The sequence below is a fragment of the Peromyscus eremicus genome, chromosome 18, assembly GCF_949786415.1.
Source record: "Peromyscus eremicus chromosome 18, PerEre_H2_v1, whole genome shotgun sequence".
In the NCBI taxonomy this organism is placed as follows: Eukaryota; Metazoa; Chordata; class Mammalia; order Rodentia; family Cricetidae; genus Peromyscus; species Peromyscus eremicus.
This window is the reverse complement of record NC_081434.1, coordinates 21,466,403-21,491,366: the sequence shown is the minus strand read 5'-3', so window position 1 is coordinate 21,491,366 and position 24,964 is coordinate 21,466,403. Positions and strand designations below refer to the sequence as shown.

Genomic DNA, 24,964 nt, shown 5'->3' with positions numbered 1-24,964 from the left:
GAAGAATCTATTTTCAATTAACACAAAAAAAGATATTTTACTCTAAATCATGCCTCAATGACAGTTATGTTTTGCGTGCCAAGTTTATAAGAAAGTTAAGCCTCTCAAGAATGATTTACCAAAGGCTGGGCCACTTACCATAAAAACAACAATTTAAGAATAATGTGCATCGATTTTGGAAATAGAAGATTGAGAAGATACTTTACAGAGTCCATAATGTTTAAAGGACTGCTGCAAGAGAAACTGAATTTGCTCTGCGTGGTTCTTGGAAGGCATAATGAGGATCAATCAAGGAGAAATAGAAGGAAGAAAAACATCCTTCAGCAACGCCATACACACTACCATTTGGGGTTAGTGTGTTGCACTGGAAAGCCGCTGACATTAGGCAGATTATCCAAGTGGTAAAAGTGAAACTACACATGTGTTGTTAGCTCTTTTGTGTTAGAAAAATCGCAATCTTTGTTCACTTTGCTTCCCTCTATAGTGAGCTGTTTTATTTTTACCAAGTGAACTCTAATTATATTTCAAATTGATTTGCTTATTGTGAACATGAAATGTGACCATCTTGTTAGTGTAACTCGTTACCAATGGGTCCTAATGATGCTAACGTTTTCACTCACATAATTGCCAAGACTGAAGACTCCTGCATGGGCTTCTACGTTTCTTTGTATGAATCTTCTTACATCAGCACAATGACTTTTGTTTATTGGCTGCTTTCAATTTCATGTGAATTTTTAAAGAAATCACATTAATATTAAAATTATTGAGCCATGAAATAAATTTAAATGAGGATGGCATGATGACTCGGGGGGTAAAGCCACTTTTCACTAAGCCTGACAACTTGAATTCAGTCCCTGGGATCTACATAGTGAAGGGGGGAACAGATTCTGTGAAGTTGTCCTCTGACCTCCACACATGGCAAGCATGAGAGGAAACATGTACTGTACACACACACACACTCACACACACACACACTCACACACACACACACACACACTCACACACACACACACTCACACACACACACACACACACACACACACACACGCACATGCATACATGAACAAACAAATAAATAAACTGGATAAAAAATTTAAATACACTTGAATGACGAGACTAAATCAATTCCTGTATCTAAAATCATCAATATTTTCACTCATCGACCCATCTTTCTCTGTCTATCTGACCCAATTTGAAGTTGAAAGTATAAAAAGATGCAATTGGAACCGTCTGGGCTCTCTTCACCTGTTCACCTCTTTCTCTTTCTGATTTGCTTCCTAGTAAATGCTTACGTACCCCACAACATTCAATTTGCTTTTTCTAGTTCAAAGTTTGCTTTTCTTTCCTAAACCAGCAAACGCCTCCTAGGTATTTCTTTCCTTGTATAAACATTTAAACAGTCTGTGGAATACCTAAGCCATTCACATGATTGTGAAGTCAACAAGTAGGAAATGTTAGAGATAAAAGTCTTCCCACTGCTGGATCTCAACTACCAGCTTCCACCCACTTCATCCCTGAACTAGGTACCCTTGTTTACTAGCGTGTTCCTCCAGAGATATTTTAATGCATAAACAAGTGGCAGCTTGGCATGTGTCCTGTTCTGTGCATTGCTGTTAATATTTGGTGAGTTATCTTTTTCCTCTCAGGACACAAAGGAGATCCCTTTCTTCATCATGTAGAATCATCCTACTTTTCTAGTAAATGGGCCATACAATATTTAATTCAGTTTTCATTGACTCAATTTTAGATTCTTTCTCCTTCTTTAACAAAGAAATATAATTTATTAAAAATACATATGGTATAAACATATACTTTTATACATATGTGATACTAATAACCTTCTGTGGTATAATAATTCTGTTGGCTGAAAATCCAGGAAAGTATGACTGAACTCTTTCTATCTTAGTAAAGCTTATCAGTATAATTTGAGGTTAACTAGGCCTATGTTCTAATCTAAAGGTTTGACTATGGCAAAAATTTGTTCTCAAATAATGATTATTGAAAGTATTTAGAAAAAAATAAGTGGGATAGAGAAAGCATAAATAGATGATTGACAGGTAGCTGATAGATAGATAGATGATAGATAGATAGTTGAGAGAGTGAGAGAAGGAGGAAGAGAGAGAGGATTTTTAGGTAATCTTTGAAGTCAAATGTCATCACTGTCTTACCGCATATGACTCATGAGAAGTCAGTGTGTCCATCTCACTCATGGTCTTGTGATTCCATAGGGCCCATCCAGAGCAGGATTCCTGGAACCATTTTAGCTGTAGCGTGGCTGTATCTTCAGGATAAAAGTCCGTAGACTGATAATTGTTCAAGTCAATTCTGCATATGAAATTACAACTGATATCACTAAATTGTTCAGCCCAAAGTATAACAAATTGCACTCTCAAAAACAATATCAGAAAGTACCCATTTCTACATGTATTTCTGATACATTATTGAACTGCAGGTGCTTTCCCTATTGAAGTTTTAGGTAGGACAACAGTAACTGTGCATGTTTATAGTTTAAAATTCCATTTGTATTTTTTCCTATCAACACTGTCCTGTATTATTTTGAACTATCACATTTTTGGGATATCAAAATACAGGGGGATTTTTATATATTAAGTCTTGTCAATATTGTGAGAGCTGTGAAAAATTTTCTCACTTTATCAATTGCATTTCAGCTTCTCTTGGTTATTTTTCTACTTTGGGGACTTTATTTTTATTTTGAATATTTATCAAACATCAAAATGTTCTATTATTATTCCTAATAAAAATGTCACATATAAAAATCATCTCTTGAGCCGGGCGGTGGTGGCGCACGCCTTTAATCCCAGCACTTGTACTCGGGAGGCACAGCCAGGTGGATTTCTGTGAGTTCGAGGCCAGCCTGGTCTATAGAGCAAGATCCAGGACAGGAACCAAAACTACACAGAGAAACCCTGTCTCGAAACCTCCCCCCTCAAAAAAAAAAATCATCTTTTTCTTTTTATCATTTCCTTCTATGGCACTTCATCTTTCCCTTACTTGGAATTTACTGTAACATGAAGGGAAAGAGTACATCCAATGCCAGCTTTCAGTTATGTCAACAGCAGTTGCTGAATAATACGTAGTTTTTCATGGATTTCGTATGCTGCCTATAAAAACAAACACCTAGTGCATTTTGTTCCGCCCCTGGGCTTCCTCCTTTGTGACATTGTTCTCTGCTTGTGCCAGCATTGTTCTGCACAGGCTGCAGAGGATTGATAATGTTTGTGCCCTCAAAAGGCTAGTTCATTGCTTATCATTTTCACAACTTGGAACATGCATGCAGAGTACAATCTTACATGTCATACCTAATATAATAACAATAATGGCCTTCATATATTTATGTATATGTGTATATTAAATGCTCTGTTTTGAAGATCTAAAACATAATTTTCCAATATCTATACAATACTAAGACAAATTCGGTTCATGTATGACATAAATAAGATCTAAAGCATTATTTCCAAACAGAAATATGATACTCAACATTGTATGGCTGCAATGCAGTGAAATTAGTAATTAATAGCAGAGCACGGGTTCTAAAGAGAAGGCACAGGGTGTGAAAGTGATCACTGCACAAGCATAAGGAACTGAGTACAAAACCCCAGCCCCCCTGTGGAAAGCTGGGCACAGCAATGCATGCCTGCGACCCCAGCATGGGAGATGGGGATACGGAGGCAGGAGCATTACTGGCATTGTTAGCCAGGCAGTCTAGTTGTAGCAGTATATTTCAAGTTCAGAGAAGACCCTGTCCTAAAGAAACAAGGAGGGTAGCAACAGAAGAGAACCCTCTACAACCTATCTGGCACCTGCATTTTAACTGTACACACACACACACACACACACACACACACACACACACAATCACAAAAATAATAATTTCAGAAAGCTAAAACTATCTGTCATATACGTTTTTTAAAATCTGTAAAATATTAGTCCAAAGGCAAACAAACACACCTAAGTCACAAAAGATCTGTCAATCATGTCAACTAAAATACCAGAACCTGCAGCATGAATGTTCCGGAATGCTGTCCTCTGGGCATGCCATACTGCCTGGCCTCTTGAATTGTCAACAGCAATAATTGCTTGAAAGAGACCTATACAAAAGGGCCCATTAACTTTCCCTCAGGAAGGTGTGAGGCCTCGATATACAATGTCCCCCACTAAGAATTTATAATTTATACCAGGGGAAAGGGCTCAAGAGACTCCATGCTTTCTCAACATTCACAGGTAGTCAAGAGTTACAAAGAAGAAAGGTTCAAGAAACCACACTGCTCCCCAAGAATTTACTGTTAATGGTTACCAAAAGAAAGGATTTTTTCTTCAATAGTGAAGCCATCTAGATACTGTCTATGCACCTGTAGAGGTAGAAGTTCACATCATAAATAGTACTAACTAAAATATCAAACTACTATCTGTCTTGTGTGTATTTTCACTAGCATTTATTGGTTCTTCTTATATTGCACAATAAAATATTCAAATTGAAGTCTATCTACACATAATATCAACATAAAAGGCACTATTGAATATTTGGGATACTTCTTAAGAGATGGGAATTATTAGGTTAATATAATATCATTCATAAAATATATTTATTTTTGTTTTGTTATTCCTTTTTGTTTTAATGAGGTCTAGTCTTATTTTTACTTTGGTTGACATGTACTAATTGTTTCATAGATTTCCTTCAGATGATGACATTCTGTTCTTCTTTACGGTTGAATAATACTCCATTGAATGTTACATTCTTATATTTGTTCTATTCATTGTTCTGATATCATTTGGTGGGGCTGTCTCTTGAATTGAACATTGTCTCAACCTGATAAAAACTCTGGTTATATTTTTTTTGTTTCTTAATCCTTTGTATCTCTCAATTTCTGTCATATTTATGTTTCTCACGTCTATTCCCCCCCCCCCCCCGAGTTGTCCAGAATTTCTGTCTTGCCTTTCCTCCTCTTGGTTTGCTTTCATTCTCTTGATCTTTTAAGTCTTTTTCCTACTATGATTTTCAGTTATGGTGCATCATTTGTCGTTTCTATATTTAATGTTTTTCCATGTGTATTTTTTGTACATTCTTTACAAAAGTCACTGCTCTTTTTTTTTTTTAATATAGAATGAACTTTTGACTCACGACTTTGGGTGACCTATATTTACATTTTTGTAGTAAAGGTTCATTTTGTAGTAAAGGTTAAAATGTTGGTCAATCTATAGTGCCGGAGGCTCTCTAGTGTCCACAGCGGGAGAATGGTTCATTCCCAATGGGTTGGAAACAACAATCTTCCTCCAGGTGTGGGTACTTTCTGTGATTTGTTTTGAAGCTATGCCTCAACTTTTTAAAATTATGGAGACATCTGTTTCCACATGCGGTGAGAAATAAACGATCTGACTGTTAATGTTGTAAATAAACCCATTTTAGATTTTACATATATATGTATATATACATATATACATACATACATGTGTATATAACTCTATGTACATACATATATACACATACATACACACACACACACACACACACACACACATATATATATACACACACTCTAGAATCTAATGGCATAAAACCTACTGTAATTTCTAAATACTGCTTTTTATCCAGTTCATTCCATAATGTTACTGTTTGAGCCCAGTTGCTGAGGGAAGATTTACAGGAAATGCTGAATAAATTGGTTATTTTTATAATCACAGGTTTAACCAAAAATAGAGTATACGTCTTCAAGACGTTTTGTGTTTGGTCTCACTTACTCTCCTCTCCCCACATTCATCCTCTCATTATTATTGGCATCGTTAACCTGGAGTTGGGCTATGGAATTCGCTTTCATTAACTGTGTAAGAACAGAAGAGATGGTTTCCAGTTCCAAACCGAGATCTTCACAGTCTTTGCGTTCCCAACTCTGCGGTTGAAGCCAGTCACTGCTACAACCTGGCCTGAGGGCTCCTTAAGAATGATATTTAAAAAAAAAAAATTTAAAAAAAGGAAGAAAAATAAAGGTCAGATGAAACAGAACAACCTCCTGTGACACGGGGATCTGCCGTGCAAAGCACAGCTGTCACAGCCACAGAGCAGGAAGCCAGCTTGCTCAGATGAGCCCAGTCAGCAGGCAGGTGTGGGAGCAATCGTAACTGATTGCCATTTTAAGCCACGGAGTTCTGTGTTGTCGTGGACATAATAGACGCACAGGTTAGTGCACATTTCTCCTTCTGCTTTTAAATCATCCTTGGAAGAGACGAAAAGGATGATGATCCACTCAGTCACATTGGTATTAAAAGACCCACATTTTAAAATGAGGCTTCTGGATTGATGTAGGTATACTTTAGTTAATCCACTTTTTTAATTGTAGCAGTATTCTCTGAATATTGTAACCTGTTTACCCAGCCTCCTTCTTGCTGAACATTTCCATTGTTTTAAAACTGCATCACTTAAAACATCTGCGAGGAGTTAGCAGTTATAATCCTGGCTTTGTTTATCAATCTTCCCAAATTCTTACAGAAAACCAGGAAAAGTGTATGTGGGCAAACCATAGGCAAATTCTGAAATAAAAATAAACTCTGGCAAGGTATATGAAATACTCCCAATACAGATGAATAGGAAGTAAACCAGATGGAGTTGCAAGATCTATGCATACATTTGTATTACCTTTTTAAGTTAGCATGCAAGTTGATGGGTGTCACGGTGACATTTTCCTACATATAGTCATTATACTTTGTTCTAATTCATGCCTCCACTGTTCTCCTCCGTGGTTTGTCAGCTTTTTTGCTGGTTCTCTGTCTTCTTCCTTCATGCTATCTATATTCAAACATCCTCTCTTGTTCATTCTTCAACCTTACCTTAGATCTCTTGCTTCCCTTTCACCTTCCCATTTCATATTTCGTGTCTTGCACACACATACACACACACACACACACACACACACACACACACATTTAAATTTGGATTCTGCATACGAAAGAAAATGCACATTTGTCTTTATAAGTATGACTTATTTTGCTTATCATAAGGATCTACATTTTCACCCATTTTTCAACATGTTTCAAAATTTTATTCTGCTTTAAAAATTGAATAAAATTCCATTGTGTGTATATACCCTGTTTTCTTTAACTATTTGTCTGTTGATGGACATATAGGCTGGTTCCATATCTTGGCTATTATGAATGGTGAAGCAATAGACATGGAAATGCAAATACTTCTGTGGTATATCATTTAAGTATTTACCTGGAAGGCTGTAGCTGGTTGTATATAATTTAGCTATTATGTGTGTTTTTGGATGAAAAGCAGAGCACTGGGGAGAAAGGAAGAGAGTAAAACAATAAGTTCACAGACAGGGCTGAGGTATTAAAACATCCTCAGGGTCATAGGTTTTAAAAGTACTGAGAGACAACCATCAGAAACGAATCTAGAGGGAGTTTGCTATGACTAAATGTTGGTAAATACAGAAACTTGTAGAAAGGAAATCCAAAGAGATGTGACAAGTAGTCCTCACCATGGTTTGATAATGATCTGCTGATGGGAATTCCAGGACAGGGGCCCAGGAAGTAACTCATGACTTAGGTCAAAGAAAAGAAGGAAAGCAGATGTCTAGAGGAATTTGGGAAGTCTTAGAGGCAGGAATCCCAGGAAGCAAGCTGCTGCAGGAAACAGCAGAGGGAGCTCTGAGAAATGAGAAAAATAAAAGTTCCCAAACAGACAAGATTTCAAGAAAGGTAATTTCACATAAAAATATAAATGACAACTATAGGGAAAAACATACTGTCCGTGCAATGAAGGGACTCCTAAAAGATATCCTTTAGACAGATACATGCATGTGCACATTTATACACACATTGGCGAAGAACAAATCCCCAAATTGTACCTATTATTTCAAAACAAGTTATCATCAAGCAATAAAGGAAGAAATACATACAATGACAACATGAGATTTGATTTAGAAAAACTCAAAAGTAAGCTAACAATACTCAAAAATGAATGAGATTTCACTTTTACACACTGACTGTTTTGTTCCTATACCTTGGAACACATGCATGTGCTCTAATACTGACTGGCTTGATCTCATGTGAGTAGGGCCCAAGTAATCACAACTGCTATGAGTTCATGAGCATAATGTCATGTCATGTGGAGCACACCTCCACATCCTCTGGCTCTTCTATTCTTTCTTTCTTCCACGATGTTTCCAGAGCTTTGGTGTGGGGTGATAGAGATGGTTTTCCTTTTTGTGCTCTTTCAAAAACAATACCTTCTGATGTCAATGTTGTACGTTTTGACAAGTTTTCCTATTTTGTTGTATTTTTGTGCTTTTTTTTCTTTACTGCTCAATAAGAAAAAGGTATGTGTATCTCTTAGGTAACAATTTACTAAGGACTGCTTCTACAAGTGAACCTTCATGAACAAGAGATTTTAAACGTAATGTGAGGGATGATTCAATCTATTTTTGATATAATAATACACAGATTATAAGAAAATTTGCACTAAGACAAGCAGCTCTGCAATCAGGATCCCTACATACACACTGACAAATTTTCTGTGGTTGCACCTATGAAAGGGTCTGCAGAGGTGAAGATCAGATTTATTTTCAAATCTGTTAACTAGCAACCAGTTGTTGTGAGGAAATTTTCCAATTGACATTTCTGCATATAGACTCTGAATTCTACATAACTACAAGTGTTATCAAATGTTAAATATGTATCAATTGCTATATGAGGTCATTTTTTTTCTTTGATCTGTTTCCTTAAGATATATTACAAAATTATTTGTCAAAATGATTGGTTGGTGTTCTGAGTGTATGTAAATTTGTGAACTCAAGACTATTTCTTTCAAGATAGTATCCAAATACCTTCCTAGGACTATGACAGGTCATAATCAAGGAAATGAAACTTACATCTATTTATTTGAATCTTCTCAGTTCCCTGCTGCAAATATTCACCATATTAATACCTGACACCTCTGTGATGACCTGACAGTTTATGAGTCCTAACATGCAATTTGACAAGCATTTCAGTCTCCGAATACAGTTTCCCATAACTACCCATAATAATAGCACAAAGTTCATTTTCTTCCTGTATTTTTTATTGCCTAAGTTACCTATTATATCACGTTTCATCAAAAACACTTGCATATTTATATCAACATTCAGTTTACCCCTTTGATTATTCATGCCTGAGTGGAGTGTCAGCTGCAGAGATGAGAGATTTAATGAGTTTCATGGGGATACCTCATTCCAAGAACAAAAACTGGAAAAGGAAAAGACAAGTGTCTGCATTCTAATAGGGCCCCTTGTTAGAACTGATCTTGGGAGCGCTAGATGATAGATAGGCCCCACATGCTGCTCCTGTTTGCAGGAGTTTTTACCTCCAGCTTGGTTATCTGTTTTTAAGTCAGTCTTCCACAGACACTGTGCTAATGCTAAATATGTAAACCACAAATGCCCAGAGGGAGAGCTTGCCATTATTGTGCCCTGAATACTGTGGTACTCTGCACCTGCTCACATGTTCCTCTCAGCAACTGCTTTGTTCTGCCCATCTTTTCCTTTATGGTTTTTTTAAAGAATCAATGTTGTTAGTATTAGACTTCTTAGCATTCTACGCATATCTCCTGTCCTTTTGAGAGGGCTTTAATTTACTGTGGTGCAGATAATGCATTATAAAGCATCATTTTTACATATTTAATATATGCTACATGCTAATCGACTGGGAGAACCAACAAAGTTAATTTAAAAGAGTGAAATCTAAGGCTGACTGAACCCCATGAAAAATGGAGAGCTGAAGCAATTATTTATGTTATTAAAATGAACTATTTCTATATATTTATATATGCATAGATATATAAAGATATATTTAAGATCTAGTAATTTAGCTTTGCTATCTTATGGAATGTCTCTGTGTGTGACTCCATGCAAGCATGCACATGCAGTAAAACTTCATAAAATGATCATTCGTGCATTTTACTGCTCAAAACATTTGGTTTTAAAAGTTCAGGGGGAAAAAAAATTTCTGCAAAGGCTTCCAAACCTGCCCTAAATTTCCAGGTTAGGTGAAGTTTTTGAACCGTTTTCTGGTACTATTCAGAAGTTCATGAGTGTATCAGAAGCGCGAGAGACATAGTTTTGGTTTCATCTTAAACCTCCCTTTGAACTATATTCAGCATTTCCAGATGGATGTTTTCGTATTTCCTGATTTTTTTTCTCAAATTTCAAAGAAAATCAGTGTGAGTCACTTTAAAAAAATGCTGATTTTCTGCAGATTAAAAAAAAAAAACATTCAGAGGTGATGCTCCAGTGGTGACAGTGAGAGGCAGGCCAGAAGAGAGAACTGAGTAAACATGGAAGCAATCGCTATTATACGCAAGACTCTTTGCATATGCTCCTTCTGCTGTTGGCGCAGTTAAAGTGATCTCTTCTCATCCATGCATTTATTCCACAAAAATACTTTCTGTTTTTGGCAAGTGGCATGAGAGAAAACAGCAACTTAGCCAATTTCTACAGCCAGTCGTTTCCAGAGTTAAGAGTGGAACTCTGTACATTCTGTCTACACGGGCAAAATCATTTCCAATACACTATGCAACAGAGACATAGACAAAAAATGTGCAGATATATTCAATATGAGTTTGTGCTGAGTGTCCTATTTTGTTGAGAAATCACAAATATGCTGCCAGCAATGTTTACCTAAGTATTTATATTTATATAATATGTATATACGTTCTTATACTTCTAAAAATAATTGCCTAGGGATTTAAAAATACTGCAGTCTCAGTAGGGCCTGTATTACAGTTTTCATAAAATATTTTATAATTTAGATGCTATTTGTTGAGGTGTTATTTTTCACTACTCGGAGTTGTGTTATCACATCTCAGTGGTTCAACAAGCAAGCAAGTATTATTAATTAATTATAACAGAGGAAGATCCTCAGCTTCAAAGCTGGTTAGCACCACATAGCCCTTCAAGGACTCATCATCTGGTTAGAGGTCTCCAAACTTCAAGGAACCTGAATTCGCATCTTCCAATTTTTTAAATAGACTGCCTGATGAATTAACAGTGGCGGACATCCACAGTACACCAGTGATTTCCAGTTAGAGAAACTGAAACATTGTTGTGATTATTTGTGTTGTGCATGAATTGTCTTTTTCGAAACAGAGTCACCCATGTGTTTGAATTTCAAAACATCCCATATATTATCTGAACCATCTCTATCAATTTCCAACAAATTAAAAATTGCCTCACCAACTGGTAAATGTGCACAGTAGAATTTGGTTCAATCACAAAGGAGGATGGATTGTGACATTTACAGGATCATTAATAGAACTGGGGACCATAATATTAAGCAAAATAAGTCAGTTTCAGGAAAAATATCACATTTCTTTTCATATGCAAAGTCTAATGTATACCTGTCTTTTCTCATATTAGGAATTTAGAATGTGCCACACACACACATATATGTGTGTATGTGTATATATATATATATGAGACACAGGAATAGGAGTATGATTTGGGACTATGGTTATTGGAAAGAGACTAACAAGTAGGAAAATAGAGGGCACTAGGGAAAAAAAACAAGATATATATCACATTTCATCTACCTGCAGACTCTAGATTAACACACACACACAAACACGCACACATACACACACACACACACACACACACACACACACACACACACACACACCAGAAAAACAGAAGACGGGGCAACATACACTGCAATCCATGTATAAAACACCATAATATAATCTAGTATTTTGTGTGTTACCTTAAAAAATGAATAAAATTTATTTCAAGTATATTGAAGAAATAGAAAACAGTTCTTTAAACAGATTGATAGTAAATAGTACAATGTTCCCTGTGGTCTAGGAAGGCCATCTTTCTAATCATACACCATGGCTCTGAAGATTTCCAGAATACGAATATTAACTCCAGGAATTATGACTAATTTCTTAGATGTACACATAACATTTTCAAATTTCCCCTTCCTCATGTGCATATTGAGGATAATACATAATTTGTGATGCTTACTCATATCACAAAATCCAACTCAAATCAACAGTAACCAAAATATATTTGACCACGTAAATAAAAATTTCAGAACTTTTAAGTATTTTTAGAATCTCAGGTCAGATCTGGTTCCACTTTCTTAGATTTCCGTTTGAGTCATAGCGGTCTGCAAGGTAGTCAAATGGTAACAATTATGTTGAATCTTTCATCTCATGGTACTCCCTGAAGGATAAGAAAAATTGATTCTTGCTCAACTGTCAAAAAGAAGCATATAGATAGAATTGTTTAGAACAGTGATTCTCAGCCTGTGGGTCCTGACTCCTTTGGGGTCTCATATCAGATATCCTGTATATCAGATATTTACATTGTGATCCGTATCAGTAACAAAACTGCAGTTATGAAGTAGCAATGATATAATGTTATGGCTGGAGGTTACCGCAACATGAGGAGCTGCATTGAAGGATCGCGTCATTAGGAAGGTTGAGAACCACTGGTCTAGAGGCAGCTGATCTTAGAAACATTTCTGTGACAGAAAGAAGTTGAGAGAGTATGCTTACTAGTTTGGACTTCTGTTGGTCAGGGGGTAGGCTTGTCTTTGAACTGAATAATGCCTTCATGGTGGTGGAAGAGACAGAGATGTCAAGTGCATGCAGGAATCAATGTCCTCTGCAGGCCATCTCAGAGGACGGGTACAGCGAAACAAACAAACGAAAACAGTGCATCAGACATTTGGCAGAGACTCTGTGACACAATAAAAAATGAATAAACGTTAAATAGGCTTCTAATATTTTACTTTGCTTGGATTTCTTTGATTAGTGATAATATAAAACCCCAAAGCAATATATTATGCTCTACGTAGGAAATAATTTTTGTAGAATATTTACTCAGGATAACTAAACTAGACTGGGGTTGCTTTATGTCCAGAATTTGGTTTACAGGAAGAGAAGAGTTATGAATATCAGTACAAGTGATGTTTACAGCACTGTCATTCATTTGCCATGAAACATGGAACTCAATCATTCACCAGCACTGAGTTTGTCTATACCGACTACAGATATTGCCTAGGCTTATGTATTCACTCTGAAGTGGTATGTGTTCACAGTTACCTTCACTGAAACAATGTTGAGGTGCATGCTTAAAAGAAAATGGGTAGTTTTTAACAACTAAAAAAGCATATTTAAGACCATTGAAAGGAAGAAAACTCCTTACTTAACCATAAGTCAACCATCCACTTAAGAACTGGGCTGCATACACTGTGGTTCTGTTTTCCATACTGGGAACATTTTCAAGAACGTTCTGATGAAGCTGTCATTTATATTTCCCCCTTCTTTATTTCTTCCCGCTCTTCTTTTCTTCATTGCAAGGGTTTCTGTTTCCCTTCATCCAACACCACTTTCTATAACAGCTGTTATTTGTCAAGGACCATCTGAAGTCTCTCATATGCATTAACTCTTTTAATCCTGACAGTGGCACTTATTGTGAAAGATTTTAATGATCTTTTAGATGTGCACAAGGATGCACACCCACCATTGTGGAACATTGAACAAGTCCATCTTTTACAGTAAGGTATGTTTCATAATTGCTTTTCTGTTCAGTTTAAATAATTTCCCATGAGAAAGAATGCACATGCACATTCACCCACCCACCTACCAACACACACACACACACACACACACACACACACACACACACACACACACACCCCTGCTGTATTCTACATCTGGAAATCTGGAGCACTTCAATTAGCATTGACTATGATTGCCCGTGCACAGAGACCCCCACATCTCCAGGGCTTGAAATTTGAGACTCACTTATACACCAACTGCCAACCTCTGTGAATCATAGTTTCACATTCCTGGAAAAGAAAATTTTATTATATCAGATGAGGTTAAGTGTTCATGAGTGATTCACTCATCTATTCAAAAAGATGAATCTTATACTTTAAAAATCAGGAATAAAGCTTATTATAGGCCGGTTAGTTTTGCTGTTCCAAGGTCTCTTATAAAAAGAAGGGATATCACATCAGAGCATAGGAGGATTGGAAGAAAAGGGGACATGCCAAGATCAGCAAATGTCAGACACAAAGGGAGCGAGGTCTGTTACAGACAGTTTCTTAGCTAATGTCTGAGGATCTTAGCAAATGCTTCAGTAATGAGCATGGGAAATCAATGAATTGCTTATAGCTCATTAATTAATTTTTCTGTGGTACCAATTGAATCATTCTCATTCAGTGTCTTAGCCTTTGAATCAGAGGACTATTTCTGGTATTATTACATTATATTAGGATGGAAACTTTCATGGGAAAGAGGAGTTCAGATTTTTCTGCTCAGGAGACTGAAGATCATGTAAGTGGCCACCTTCACACAACCACAGTGAGATGGTGGACTGTAGACATATGGAAATATTACCTTATACTCATTAGTTTAAAACACATAAACACATGAAAGAGAATAACAATAAACAACAACCATAAAGCAATGAATTTTACTCAGATGTACATTAGTCAGTTCCTAGGACAAAATGTTCATAAAAGTTCTTTCATATCTTTTCATAAAAGCTAACAGACTGTAGGTGTTTTTTTTTGTGACCAATACCTATCCAGAAGTATCTGCTGTTCCTGGCTATTCTTTATTATGCTGAACAGTACCACAGTGTCTCTTGTTAAGGTAAAGAATGGCAGACTTTCTTTCATGGAGTCAACTATTCTGTTGGTGAATATTAAGCCTTCATTTTCAATTCAAACTCAATCTAAAATCATGGATCTAAATCATACCAAATATACAGGTTCTTTTAAAGGGGTGTTTATGGGCTGGGGAGATAGATCAGTGGATAAAGTATTTGACTCTCAAGAATAAGTACCCGAGTTTGAGCCCTGAAACCCCACATAAAAATGCAGGCATGGGGAGCTCCGTTATAATCTCTGCACCAGGAAGGCTCACTGAATAGTCAGTTTAACCTAATAAGAGATCCAGGTAAAGTAAGCCCTGTCTGGAAAAGGTGGATGGCGTTTCTTGGGATAACACCTGAGGAAGGATGTCTTCTGTACTGTGGACATGCAGTCTCCTCCCTCTTCCTCTCCTCCTTTTCCCTGTCCCTCTCCCTCTAACTCAGGTTGAGAATGTGCGGGCACACACACACACACACACACACACACACACGCACGCGCACGCACGCACACACACACACACACACACACACACACACACGCTTGCTTGCTGAAAAGGCAAAAAAAATGTGTAAGGATATTGTCTTTGGTATCATTAGTCAACAATTGGAGTATCTGTGCAGTGAAATCTCATTACAGTTTCAAATTACATTTCCCTCAGAACTAGTGATGCTGAACAGGTTTTCATGCCGTTTGGCCACCCAAATCTTACAATTTGTTGAACTGTTGTCTTATATACTTGAGATTTATCGTTTTATGTGTTGAAGGTCTTAAACTCATTATCAGTTGAATGGGACATGTATTCTGTAGATGAGTTCTGTGTTTCATTATGTCAAGCCATTGTCTTTTCTCAGCAAAGTCTTGTATTTTCACTCTCATACGTCTCCTTATATTCTTAATCTCAAAGAGGATGCATCAATCCTTTTTCTTAGATACTGTTTTATTTAACTGTTTCATATATAGGCGCCCATGTTGGGCGCCATTTGTAGCTTGAGTTTTCCTGCCTGGCCCACAGTCAGGATATATCTCTTTTACCTGCCAGTCCCACAGCCTCTCAGACCCGACCAAGTAAACATAGAGACTTATGTTGCTTTCAAACTGTATGGCCGTGGCAGGCTTCTTGCTAACTGTTCTTATAGCTTAAATTAATCCATTTCCTTTAATCTATACCTTGCCACATGGCTCGTGGCTTACCGGCATCTTCACAAGCTGTTCCTCATCGTGGTGGCTGGCAGTGTCTCTCTGACTCAGCCTTCCACTTCCCAGCTTTATTCTCCCCCGTGCCCCGCCTATATTTCCTGCCTAGCCAACGGCCAATCAGTGTTTTATTGATTAATTAGCAACACATTTGCCATACATTCCCACAGCACTTCCCCCTTTTTTTTTTTTTCAAAAAGAAGGTTTTAACCTTAAAGTAAAATTACATATAATTTGGGAATTTGGGCGTAGCTTCTCTTACTACTTCCTGCTGGAAGGGGGCGCTGTATCTTATGGGGAAACAAAGAAAATTTTAGAATTATGGAATAGTCCATGAGGCTGTATCGTCTGAGCCAGATGCCTTCAAACCATTCTGGATGTTGGATCATCTGGGCCATGGTGTCATCGGAGATCTTTCAGGGGGTCTTGGCTGGTCAAACCTGATGTATCTTAATCTGAAACAAATCCATAGCCTCTGGCTTTCTGTGGAAACAAAAGCAGAGTCTCCTTTTCAAAGTAACATATCCTTATATCCAAATTTTGAAGTCAAGGTATCTCTAAAATATACATTTTGCCATAACTCAACAGCTTTTATAATTAAATGTTTTTCTGTAGTTAAAAATCCCAAAGACAACATAATCCAGATTTTTTGTGTAATATCTATTTTTATGTGGCTTATTTTTTATATTATCTTTATTGTCTCTTTAATGATTTTATTTTTTAAAATTATGTATTTGTTTTTATAACTCTATATATTATCTTTTTTGTCTCTTTTAAGCCTATGTATCTTTTACATATATTGTAAATTATTATGTCTGAATTTGTCTTATTGTGAATCTCTTGTCTTAAACTGCAGCAGCTGTGGCTGCTGGCTCCGCCCACCTCAGCTTCCCAACATGGCTACGTTTACCGCCAGCTCTGGAAGCTATCGTGGGTCTATGCTTTTATCCAAGCAGCGTGTAGCCCAAAAACCTCTTTTGCTTTGTATTAGCAAAGTCTAAATCCACCATGCAGCTTAATGTGCCACTTGCAGAGGCCTGATTCCCGCCATACTGCAGGTTGAGCACGCATGCCAGGAACCCACCAGTAGCTGAAACCAGCAGCTGCCGCTCATTTGAGAGAGACAATTAGGAAGCTGTTTTTAGCTCCGTTTTAGAATCTTTTTTTCTCAGTTTTTAGGTGGAAACTCTTGCCCCACGTTGGGCGCCATTTGTAGCTGGAGAACTTTTCTCCAGCTCCCGCCACCAAGTCCCGCCAGTCCCAGAGCCCATTTATAAAATAAACACATAAATTCTTACATTATTTAAACTGCTTGGCCATTAGCTCAGGCCTGTCATTGTCTAGCTCTTACTCTTATATTTAGCCCATTTCTATTAATCTTTACTTTGCCACATGGCTCGTGGCTTACCGGGATCTTCCCATGCGGCTTGTCATGATGGTGGCTGGCAATGTCTCCTTCACCCAGCTTCCTGTTCTCTCAATTCTCCTCTCTGTTAGTCCCGCCTATATTTCCTGCCTGGCCACTGACCAATCAGTGATTTATTTATTGACCAATCAACAACACATATGTCATACAGACCATCCCACTGCAAGGAATCATTCAGCTTATTTTGGGATTCTTCCTTTTCCAAAGCAGTGGTCTCCCAATGCAGAAAACCACACTGTACCCATGCTAATTTAAACTTCTCTCTGTTTTATCTTGTTACATTCATAGACATTTCATGCATCTTTTGAAATATTTCTTCCTAGAAATTTGATTTTTTAAGCCACTATAAGTAATGTTATAATTATTTCCTAATTCCTCTTTAACACAGAGAGACAAATGTATATGATCTTGGAGCTTAGTGATATTGCAAAACTAATTGTAACAATTTAGTGGTGGGTATTATAAGATTCCATATGTATAAAATCATGTTATCTGTTTCACTTCACTTCTTCACCTAGTCTTATATATGGGCTTTTCTACCAGATAGAACCTATAGTTTAAAGTTTAATAGAAGTGCCCGAGCAGCATCCCTGCCATGTTCTTAGCCTAGGTGTAGAGCACTCAATATTTCACCATTAAATATTATGTTAATATTTAAGTTTCAAGAGGGGGCTCAGGGATTTAAAAAAACCTCTAATCTCACTCATGCAAGGCAATTGCTCTACCACTGAGCTCCTCCAAGCACCTTTGAGGGTTTATTTATTTGTTTGGGTGTTTGTTTTAATAAATATGCTTCATAAGACTTTGGAAGCTTCCTTTCATTTTTGGATTTTGAAAGTTATTTTATCATTAATGAGTCAAATGAAGATTATCATGCAATGTTTATTAATTCTTCTCTTACATGGATAGTCAGAATGTTAAATTTTCTCAGAGTAAATAATACCTCCTTCACAGAATAAATCCTTCCTTGTTACACAATGCATTGTATATTTCATATATTACATTATTGACATGGTAGTATTTTTTCTTCGTGTCAAGGGAAATAGTGGCTTGTAATTTTTCATTCTTTTATGATTCTTGTCAAGCTTTAGTACCAGATCTATTTCAACTTCATAAAATGCATTACAAAGTATTCTTTCCTTTTAAATGTCCAGGAAATTTGTTCACAGCTTGATATTATTTTTCTTATATGTTTAAAAGTGTTTAATCAATAAAATCTGGTGTTTATTCTTGTAAATACCGTATTTATTTTAAGCAGTTTTATTGGGCTAAATTTTATATGTAATGAATTATATGTATTTTCTGTATTCAAATTTTTGAGTCTTGATACAGACCTTTACTGTGAAATCACGCCACATTCAGTACTGTAGACACAGCCATTACCCCCTTAAGTTGATTCAGATTCCTGTATGTGTGTATATGTTTTCTCTTTTATGTTTAGAGCATGTAGAATAAGAACTACTCTCTTAACATTGAAAGTTTTAAGTTACAAATTCTAATTCTTCACCAGATAAAGGACTTTTAGACACTATTTGTGTTACATTTGATAAATTCACTTTCTTTTCTTTCCTTGTTTTTGGTTTGTTTGTTGGTTTGGTTTTTGCTGTGTTTTGTTTTTTGTTTTTTGAGACAGGTTTTTTTTTTTTTTCCTATGTAGTCCTGGCTATCCTGGAACTCACTCTATAGACCAGGCTGGTCTCAAACTCACAGAGATCCACCTGTTTCTATTTCCCAAGTGCTGGGATTAAAGGCATGCACCACTACCACCCTGCTCAAATTTGCTCTGTTAAGGAATTTTTCTAGTGCACTTTCCTGACTTCATTAGTTGCAAATGTCTTAATTATCTCCAACTAATGGAATCAAATCAAACTAATAAAGACTTTTCAATATCCCACCACCCCCAACTACAAATAAAAAGTTAATTAGTTATTGGCATAGATATCTTTGTGATAGCTAATTAGATATAACCAATAATCAAATAATATAAGTTTTCATTTGAATTCTGTATGCTACCCCATTTCCCTAAAGTTGGGGATAGAACTCAGAAACCTTTGTATGCCACTAGCAGTATATCACTAACCCATGTCCCATTCCTAATTTATTTTTATTTCTGTACATTTCACTGGTAAAGTCTCATGCATTGCCAATCGGAGTTAGAAAACATTTAAATGGGCTAGACAATCGAAGTCTTTTTTCATATTACTGTCTGCACTGCATCAGAGCAGTATTGTCCCTAATTGACTTTTTCAGCACCCCGTTATCATTCATCCATCTGTGATACTGTGGATATTTTTCCCCAAAAAAAGTTAAATTGAAGCTTTCCATATTTTTATAATTTGAAAGTGTTCTAATCTGACAAAATTAAAACCTAAGCAATCAATTAAATTTCAGTAGCTCATATCTTAAATGTAAGTTTTTAAAAATGACTTCACTCTTATAATAGTATATTTTTGAAAAATTCTTAAGACAGTTCAACACAAATGTACTCAGATCTTACCAAAATATATGAATTCCAGAGGAATATGGAACTTGTTGTAACATAGTTAAATGTTTAAAGAATATTTATCTTAAGTTTTAAGTAAGAATTGAATAATTCATGAATTGGTCAAATTATAGTACTAGACTAGACATCAGGCTACTTTAATGTACTCTTGTAGAAATAAGTAATTTATGACAGATAAGCCTCAATTTCCTTGTCTGCATTGTAGAATAAGATTAGATCAAATAAACCCCAAGATTCATGGGTTATGAGTTTGTGTGAGTATATAATTTGCACCTTTAGGTATATTTATGAATATAAATGATACTACCAATTCCATAATTGGATAATCAAAAACCTAAAATTATACCTGATGATTGAGAATCATGTAAATTTTCAATTGTTGTTGATGTAAGCAGTATTGAAAAGGTGGATAATTATTAAAATGAACTTCTCAAAGGCAAAAGCAAAATAATAGGAAAATGTAATGCCATATGATCAGGGTGAACTTTCATAAATATAAATTATCTAATTTGTACATTCAAATGTTTCAAGTATAGCAAATTATTGGTGATGCATTAATTTTGAATGTGAACATTTCAGACCTCACTTCTGGTGGTTTGTAGCTAATTATTGGGTATGGCAACTCATCCCAGTGAGACTCATGGACCTGCCTCTTCTTTCTTGTAGCTTTGGCTTTAAGACAAGTACTTTGTCAACTAGAACAAACCGTTCTTGGAATTATGCTGCAATTTGGAGCCCTTAACCAAATTCTCTTTCCTTCTTTCCTGTAGACATTGGACTTGATTTTATGGGAGTTGGGGTGTCTTGGTTACTTTTGTATTGCTGTGGTAAACCACCATGACCAAGGAAAGATGGAAAAGAAAGCATTTAATTTGAGGGTTATGCTTGCAGAGGGCTAAAGCCTTTGACCATCATGGCAGGCATGCATGGTGTTGGAGCAATAGCTGAGAGCTCATAATTTGAACTGAATAGGAGTCATGAGAAAGATAGGCACTTGGGGAATGGAGTTGTCTCCTGAAACGTCAAAGCCTGCCGTTAGTGACATGCCTCCTCCCATAAGGCCACACATCCTAATGCTCCCCAAACAGTTCTACCAAGTCGGGGAAATTATTCAAACATGAGCCTATGGGGGACATTCTCATCCAAATCACCATAGGCCTGAAGGTTCTGCTAATCTTCTCTAACTCTGTGTTCTAATAATCTCTTTCAGAACTACTCCAATCGTGATATCTGCTTCTGTACGATACCTTATGCCATGATTAGTGGTAATTGCCAAATTGATGGGATCTAGACTCACATATACAACAAGTCCCTGGATGCACCTGTGAAAGTTTATCCAGATTAAAGTGGGCCTTTCAGAATGTCAGGAGGTATTATCTTGATTAGGTTAGTTGATGTGGGAAGACAGGCCTTGGTGGTAGGTAGGAAGATTCCTTAAGCATGAGATCCGAACTGTATAAAATAGATAAAGTCTATTTTATATCCCCTTTGCAGAGAGATCCATGCACGCCACCTGGATCTCTCCTCTTTATCTAAATTCTCTGGGTCTGTGGATTGCAGCCTGATTATCCTCTACTTTATAGTTGACATCTAATTATAAGTGGGTACATAACATCTTTGTTTTTCTGGGTCTGGCTTACCTCACTCAGAAGATTTTTTTTTTTTCCATTTGCCTGAAAATTTCATGGTGTCGTTTTTGTTTTTTTTGTTTTTGTTTTTTTTTCTAAAAACTGAGTAATACTCCATTGTGTGTATGTGCCACCTTTTCTTTATCGATTCTTCAGCTGAGGTACTTCTAGGTTGTTTACAGTTTCTGGCTATTATGAATAAAGCTGAGCAAGTGTCCTTGTAGTTAGATGGGGCATCTTTTAGGTATATGCCCAAGAGTGATATAGCTGGAGGGGAAATGGAATAGATTTTGTGGGTGGACTGGCAGCAGGAATGGAAAGGATCAGAATGGGGAAGGAGAGAGTTCAGGGAGAGATGCATTCAGGAGTTGATGTAGAAACCTAGTATAATTGAAGCTTCTTGGGACCTGTAAAGATGACCCTGGTGAGGACTCGAAGTAATGGAGGATATGGAGCCTGAATTGCACCTTTTGTAGCTACCAAGCCACAAGATCTATGACCCACAACCTGCCCTGACTGCAAGATGCACTGGTGCAATGGCGGCTCTGAGTTTGTGGGAGTGGCCAACCCATAACTGTTCTAACTTGACACTCAAGCCATGAAAGAGACACCATGCCCAACACTGCCTGGATGGCCAGGATCCAAAAGTTAGATGACTCAGAGGCCTAGGGTAGAGCCAAACACTACTGATTTTTTTTAAAGGCAATGAAATGATTCCTAATGATACTCAGCTATACTCATAGATCAGTGCCTATCCCAATCATCATCAACGTGGCTTCCTCCAGCAGGGTATGGAAGCAGATACAGAGACCCATAGCCAAACATTGGGTGGAGCTCGGGGAACCCCACAGAAGAGGTGGGAAAGAATTTTAGGAGGCAGAGGGGTCAAGGACATCAGAAGAACACAATCCACAGAATCAATTAAGCGGGCTCACAGAGACTCACAGAGACTAAAGCAACAACCACAGTGCCTGCATGGGTCTACAGTAGTCCCTTTCTATATATGCTGTGGTTGTTAAGCTTGGGGTTTTCATGGGACTCCTAACAGTGGAAGTAGGGGTGTCTTTGACTCTTTAGCCTGCTCACAAGACCCTTTTCCTCCTACTGGGTTGCCTCACCTAGCCTGGATATGAGGCTTTAGGCCAAGTCTTTTTGCATCTTCTTGTGCATGTTTGGTTGATATTACTGGGAGGCCTGCTCTTATATGAAGGGAAATGGAGGAGCAATGGATCTGGGGGAGAGGGAAGTGAGTGGGGCTGGAAGGAAGGGAGGGAGGGGAGGCTGTGGTCAGAATGTGTTGTATGAGAGAAGAAGAAAGAAAAAGAAAAAATGATAAAGCAATGTAAGCAAGCATCCCTTCATGAATGCCTGATTCTTGACTGTGGCTGCAATGTCAACAGGTCTTTCTGACCCCTGAAGCTTCACTTCCTTATCATGACAGACTGTACCTTGAATTCTGAGCCGCTGATCTCCATTCCTTAATCTGTTTTTGCTTGGGGTATTATTCACTTATTTATTCTTGATAGTTTCATGCATATATAAAATGAATTTTGATTCTATTCACTTCTTTCATCATCTATGATCCCCCTTCTTTCCCCCTCTGAACCCTTTCTTCATCTTATGTATTATTCCAATTAGAAAAAAATGGCACCCCATCCTCCAGTAACCATCAATAGTCGTTACCTTCTGAGGAATCAGCAGGGCCTCATCTGTCTGTCCATCATGGGAAGTTGAAGGCCCAACCTTTTTAAATATACACAGCTGCTGGATCTTCTTGGTTGCAATGGCAATGCCATATTTGGATGGCAGCATTTCTAGACACTTCTCTTCAGCCTCTGGCTCTTATGTTCTTTAGAATCAAACTTACGTGGTATTGCCTGGGCTTGGTAGGAGAAGGTCATGATATAGATGTGACTGGTGCTCATCAATCACACATTCTCAACAATTTGATCAAATATGAGTCTCTGCCTTCACAGTCACCATCTACAAAAGAGCAGCTTCTCTGCCCTTGAGCTTTGGACTACAACTAGCCAATGGACATAAACATAAACGTTCAAATCTTAATGAGGTTAGACCCATGCACTATAGTTGACTGTGTTAGAGATATTTATTTATAATCTATAGGTTGTTATCAAAATATAACATTTATTTATTTATTTGTTTTAGGGCTATCGTTCCAGGCTGTGTTTGTTATGGTTCATTGGCATCATAGTTATTATAGGACTGTTACTTTCTTCCCTCCTTAGGGAACTTGTATAATGTCCTGTGGTACCATGAAAGTTAATCCCCAGGGAGTAAGCTTTCAAATCAGTTCTAGATCAGGGGCCTCTGGCCCTGTCTCTGAAACCCATAGTGTCTTCAAAAAAAGGGACCTATCTACCATCTCTTGGGGAACAACCGAGGGCAATAGCATTAGTCTATAGTGTTGGGGGAATATCTTGGTCAACCTGACCACCAATTCAAATACAACAACAACAAAAAGAGTCTTCCCATGCCTGGTGACGGGGGTTTTGTTAGGTGATCTTAGACTATTGGAGGAAGAATCATCAACCCAGATGGGAAATTTTCATTTAAACTATATATGCATATTTATACACATTCTTGTGTGTATATGTGTGTTAGGTTTTTTTTGTTTTTGTTTTTGTTTTGTTTTTTGTATTAAAAAGTTAATAGTAAGATTCCTTACGGCTTTTTCAAACATTCTGACCCTTATTTTTGCCATCTTCTCTCTCTCTCTCTCTCCCCTAAATTATGGCCCTTCATTATTCTAATTTCCCCCATCAGATCATTTGTATCATGCTATTCCCCCCTTTATTGCTTTCCTACCCAACCCCACCCCCACCATGGCACTAGGCCCTCTTTACATTCCTGATTTCTGAAGTTACTGAAGTAGCTATTTTCATAGCTAATAAATATGATGATTTCTAAAGTGTATCACCATCTCAACCTCCCACCCCAAGCGTTCCTTTCTTAATTGGTGGCACGGTTGAATAGGTCAACAATATGCAAATTGAAGAAAGTGGTTTGCAATTATATGACTTCTACCCTAAACATAGAAACCATTACATTACAAAATTTTTGTTCCAAAAAACTTAAGTCAAGACTGAGAGATACATAAATAAGCGCTATCGCCTGCATGCTCTTTAGTCAATGATTTAGTTTCAAAAATTTTAAAGTTATTATTAAAGTATACAAAGTAATGTGCTCCATTGTGGCATTTTCATGAAAACATTCCTGTCTGTCTGTACAGACCTCCAGACCTCTATGGTTAGTGCTGGGATTAAAGGCGTCTGTCACCATGCCTGGCTTTCTTCCCCAGTGTGGCCTTGAACTCACAGAGATCTGGATGGATCTCTGTGGTGCCACAATGGAGCACATTACTTTGTATACTTTAATAATAACTTTAAAATTTTTGAAACTAAATCATTGACTAAAGAGCATGCAGGCGATAGCGCTTATTTATGTATCTCTCAGTCTTGACTTAAGTTTTTTGGAACAAAAATTTTGTAATGTAATGGTTTCTATGTTTAGGGTAGAAGTCATATAATTGCAAAC

General features: G+C 37.1%; 1 protein-coding gene across 1 annotated transcript in view; it reads right to left on the bottom strand.

Moving 5' to 3' along the window:
• Acss3 (acyl-CoA synthetase short chain family member 3) overlaps positions 1 to 23,221 on the bottom strand; it is a 199,845-nt gene extending 176,624 nt beyond the window's left edge. The window contains exons 1-3 of the mRNA XM_059245803.1: positions 23,093 to 23,221; positions 9,089 to 9,179; positions 5,758 to 5,950 (exon numbers count right to left, since the gene is read on the bottom strand). Coding sequence (XP_059101786.1) covers positions 5,758 to 5,950; positions 9,089 to 9,179; positions 23,093 to 23,221 — 413 coding nt within the window. The remainder of the gene's footprint in view (positions 1 to 5,757; positions 5,951 to 9,088; positions 9,180 to 23,092) is intronic.
• Between the last annotated feature and the right edge of the window lie 1,743 nt (positions 23,222 to 24,964).